Source organism: Camelina sativa, chromosome 7, assembly GCF_000633955.1.
Source record: "Camelina sativa cultivar DH55 chromosome 7, Cs, whole genome shotgun sequence".
Lineage (NCBI taxonomy): Eukaryota > Viridiplantae > Streptophyta > Magnoliopsida > Brassicales > Brassicaceae > Camelina > Camelina sativa.
The window spans coordinates 24,409,249-24,413,525 of NC_025691.1; the positions used below are offsets into that span (position 1 = coordinate 24,409,249).

A 4,277-nucleotide genomic window follows, 5' to 3' on the forward strand; every position below is an offset into this window, starting at 1 on the left:
AAAACTCATAAGCAACAGGCTCAAGATCACAATCACTTGCAGCCTGATCATTAATCCAAAATGAGACAAAATATTGAGAATGCTATGTCAGATTACACCTTGCCTACAGGTGAACTATGATCATATGAACAACAAATTACTGGATCCCCTACATATTATAAAAATGGCTATGAAATCGTAACTACATTTGTTCAAAGGTTTTCCAGATTTTCTTGGTTACCCTATATCTTACCTCAGCGCATTGGAGGTAGAGCCTTAGAGCCAGTTCAGGACATGGAATTGAGGAAAGAGCTTCGATTGTCTGAAATAAAGCACATGTTAAATGGATTACACAAGATATTGAAGATTAAATGTGTCATAAACAGCTCATAGAGAAAGTAAAACTATCACAAATAACCTGATATTGAAAAAATGCATCAGTTTTGATTGATACTTGAACTATTTAATATGTCAATACACAGTAGAGTGCTTCAAGTTCAACACTTTAGAAATGGTTTATGAAAGAGATAATATGAATTTATCAAAGTGTCAATTCAGATAAACGATTCACAAAAATACCATCTAACTCATGAAGTAATAACACATGTTTCTCTATTATGAAAAGAAAAAACGAAAGCTCACAAACCTGGTTGAGAATTTGAAAAATCTTTCTTAGGGTTGCTGGAACATCTTCTCCTGCTATATTTCCACCCTGGGCTTCTAGCTGCCTGACCAGCTGTGACAGAAACATTTAAGCAACTCTTCAAGTCAACCACTTGTCTTAAAGCAGAATATATATCCACAACTATAAGCATATTATAGGGAACATAAGAGCTATACCCTAACTGCAGAAAAAACAAGCGGGGGAACGGTAAAAGGCAAGCGTTGAGGTCCTCCTGTCATAAGATGCTTTCTCACAACATATATGATCTGCATAGCAGTTAAATACCTGGCTAAGATATTCGTTTGCTCATAAGTTAGGGTTAACAATCTAAAAAGAAACCATGGCCTCATAGCCCTTGTTTTATCTATTGACTTCTGCAAAACGAACGCCAATGGGCCTGAAACCAGTTTACAGGTCAATATAGAAATGCAGGGCCGCTTCAGAGTAGTGGAGCATGGGGACAGTAGGATGTTCTGGGTGAGTGCAGCAACAGAAAAAGATGTACACTTCCAAGGAACAATTAAGTAAAAACCATGTTGAGGTTAACCGAACAAGTAGCTTTAACAATTCCATACATATCAAACAAAATCATGGGCAGACAACAGGTCCAGGAGCAAAATGCATATAACTATTGAACCCGAAAGATTAGTAAATTTATGATGTCTAACCTTAAGCATCTCCTCTGGTTCTTCATTATCAAGCATATGTATGAGACGGGCTACTGAATTTTGTTCCTCTTGGAAATCCTCCTCGTCAAGCTAAAAAAAACACAGAAAATCCATCAGAACCGAGGTGTTAAATTAGAGCTGATAGGAGTTGCTTATTGCAAACCACATGGAAAAAAAAAAAGAAGAAGGGATTAGTGACAGCACCTCCTCCACGTTGGTTCCATCCAAATCTTTTATAAGTCCTTTAATCAATTCAAACAGCACCTCAACCTAGAGAACACAGAATTAGCATATTATCACAGTAGAAATATTTACATCTTTAAATGAAGAGAGCAAGAAGTATATACCTTATCAGCAGTTGATATACATGTATCATTTTTCATTATACTTTGAATAATAAGCATTGCCATTACTTTGTTCGTTCCATCATCAAGATGATCCATGACACGCGGATAATTTGACAATGTAAGAGCTGTAACTATGTCACTGTATTTTTCTAAAGGAGCACTCAGAAGTGCAACAACTTGTTTCATTGCACGGGAGTCCTCCAGCTTGGGCACACTGGAAAGCTTAACTACACATGCACCCTACAAAGATTCCGGATCAAGAGTTAGTTTAACACTGGTGCTACACCGGGTTCAAGTAATCATAAAACTTTAAATAATGCATTTACACCATTCACAATGAAACCAATCTGGTTCTTAAAAAAAAAAACTAAAAATTAGGAACATATGGCCACGAAAGGATACCATACCAATACTTGATCCACATAGTCAAGCCGATCAGGATGAACCCGGAGAGTAAAAGTCAGAAGAGAGACAAACAGAGTCATAGCTCCAACAATAGGCATCTCAAGCTGTGTATCTATCACCTGCAGCCCACACCAAGTCCATACGTCATATGGATATATTTCAAGAAAAACAAAGCATCATATGCAGTGAGGCTGGAAAAAGCAAAGACCCAAAGCATTAAGTATACTGACCTACAGAATTTACAATATGAATTGAGGCAATTGGATGCATCATCCAGCAATTTTCTAGCTTGATTTTAAAAGGTTTTTTTATATTTTAAGTTCTGCATAAGTTTACATGCGCTCCTCTTCGAAATACTGAACTCTCAAATCTAACAACTAGAGGACAGCAATTTTCAGACTAAAGTGGCCTATTTTCCATCCTATGTCAAGGAAGTAACAGATTTGACAATGCTTAACAAAAGATTTGATAAAGAGAAGATGAGCGAAAATCGGAAAATAGCATGACAAACTAAAATCAAGCTGACTACATTTCATTGTACTGAGGACCTACATGGTACTATTCTAAGAGCCGTTATGATTCAAGTATCCGATAGCCAAAAGAAATTTACATTCATAAGAGATTTATCTTTAATGGAGCCCACCTTTCCAATTGCATTGCTCAATTTAGCAAAAGCTTCCACTTGCAAAAATTCGTGTAACACCTGCCCAGAATTTTGGAATAAGAAGACATATATCTAACATTAAACAAAAATAAAAAGGAACGAATGATAGCTCGACAGGCACTTACATCAGGACTTGAGGCAGCATAGTTTGACAACCGGTCCATTAGTTGGGTTAACACTATCTTGGTGTCAACAGTTGGCTGAGAAATGATTTCTTAAGGTCAGAGAGGAAGGAAATGTCAAAGAATTCAAGTGAGAAAAGTGCAGAGAGTGGATTCAAAACAAAAATGCTCTTTGTTGAGGATTCCCTGCTTAGAGTCTCTGTCAAAGTGTAAGAGATCAGGGGCCTCCTTCAAAAACATCTAACTGGTAAAGTGGTAAGCCAAAGCCCTAGTCACCAAGAAATAAACAAAAGAATAACCGACATACTAGCAAACAACTAACATAGTGATTGGCAAAACAGACAATTCAGATAGACCCTTTCATGAGATAATGGCAGCATAAGAAGAATTAATCAGAAAGCACCAAACAAAGCATTTAGATAACTAGAATTGCATTGGATAGTAGGAAATAGAAAAATCTCGATTGCTAGCCTACCCACCATCAGTTGGGTACAAGCAGCCAATAAGGCCTCAAGAGTCTGCAAATGGTACTCATCAGGAAAGACTTGAATTATGCACTCCATCAGATAATACTGAGCCAGCTTATCTTTACAGTTGACGACCTGTTCAAGGTTCAGATTTAGCAGATTATACAGTAACTGAAACTCATCTACAAAAAAGGAACTGGTAGTAGATGCAAAAAAGAGATGCTGAACCTGCTCTAAGACCCTAGGAAGAACAGTCTCTTTGTACATCTCAAGGTCAACACCTTCGATCTGTCCTAGAACATGCAGATTTTTTCCAACCTGAGAGGAAACCATTAAATACAATTTAGTGGGCAGTGACATAAGTAAAATAGGAAATTCAGTCAAGTAGTGGTAATGATAGTACAAGGTCACGAAGTTCATTTCTCTCTTTCTCCTGCTTTTCTCGAACAGTACCTGGTCCCTGCAGTCCAAGGAACACCTCAGCTCAGGTTCACCAACATCAATGATTCACAAGCACCACACAACCTGCATGACCAAAAGCCTGCTCTTCATCGTTCATTTATGCTTCAGTCAGAGGCATGCAAGTGCAGAGGTGCTATGCGTATCCATAAACCATCAACTCTTGAAAGATCGGAAAATCACCTGATGCTGTATCCGAACCCAGAGCTTATTCATCTCAGTAAAATTTTGTAGCACAAATTCCACTGCATCCATCACAGTATTAGCATCTCTACAGGAAGGTTGAAAGGAGAAGAGTAAACAAAAATGCTAAGCAACCAAAACTTTTGGGAAAAGAAGAGAGAGAAAAAAAAACATAATTACGACACACCCTTCGTAGTCTGAGCCAATCTCAGGTAATTTATCCCTGCTCACTTGAGCAAGATAACTCCTCAAAAAGAGCCCACGAATGGGATGTTGAACACCACGACACATTTCCACAAGATCCTTAAGAACATCCTTA

At 37.9% G+C, this 4,277-nt stretch overlaps 1 protein-coding gene across 4 annotated transcripts in view; it reads right to left on the bottom strand.

The window, feature by feature from the left end:
• Positions 1-4,271, bottom strand: part of LOC104704908 (vacuolar protein sorting-associated protein 35B-like) — a 7,397-nt gene extending 3,126 nt beyond the window's left edge. Inside the window, exons 1-15 of one of the 4 annotated variants that reach the window (XM_019227847.1) lie at positions 4,146-4,271; positions 3,959-4,046; positions 3,720-3,776; positions 3,545-3,634; positions 3,329-3,451; positions 2,853-2,927; positions 2,707-2,766; positions 2,066-2,182; positions 1,659-1,898; positions 1,516-1,581; positions 1,312-1,401; positions 820-909; positions 626-715; positions 233-301; positions 5-43 (exon numbers count right to left, since the gene is read on the bottom strand). In XM_019227847.1, the coding sequence (XP_019083392.1) occupies positions 5-43; positions 233-301; positions 626-715; positions 820-909; positions 1,312-1,401; positions 1,516-1,581; positions 1,659-1,898; positions 2,066-2,182; positions 2,707-2,766; positions 2,853-2,927; positions 3,329-3,451; positions 3,545-3,634; positions 3,720-3,776; positions 3,959-4,046; positions 4,146-4,249 (1,398 nt within the window). In that variant the 5' untranslated portion in view covers positions 4,250-4,271. Of the gene's footprint in view, positions 1-4; positions 44-232; positions 302-625; positions 716-819; positions 910-1,311; positions 1,402-1,515; positions 1,582-1,658; positions 1,899-2,065; positions 2,183-2,706; positions 2,767-2,852; positions 2,928-3,328; positions 3,452-3,544; positions 3,635-3,719; positions 3,858-3,958; positions 4,048-4,145 lie in introns of those variants that run through there. The other 3 variants (XM_019227850.1, XM_019227848.1, XM_019227849.1) reach the window with 3 other exon arrangements.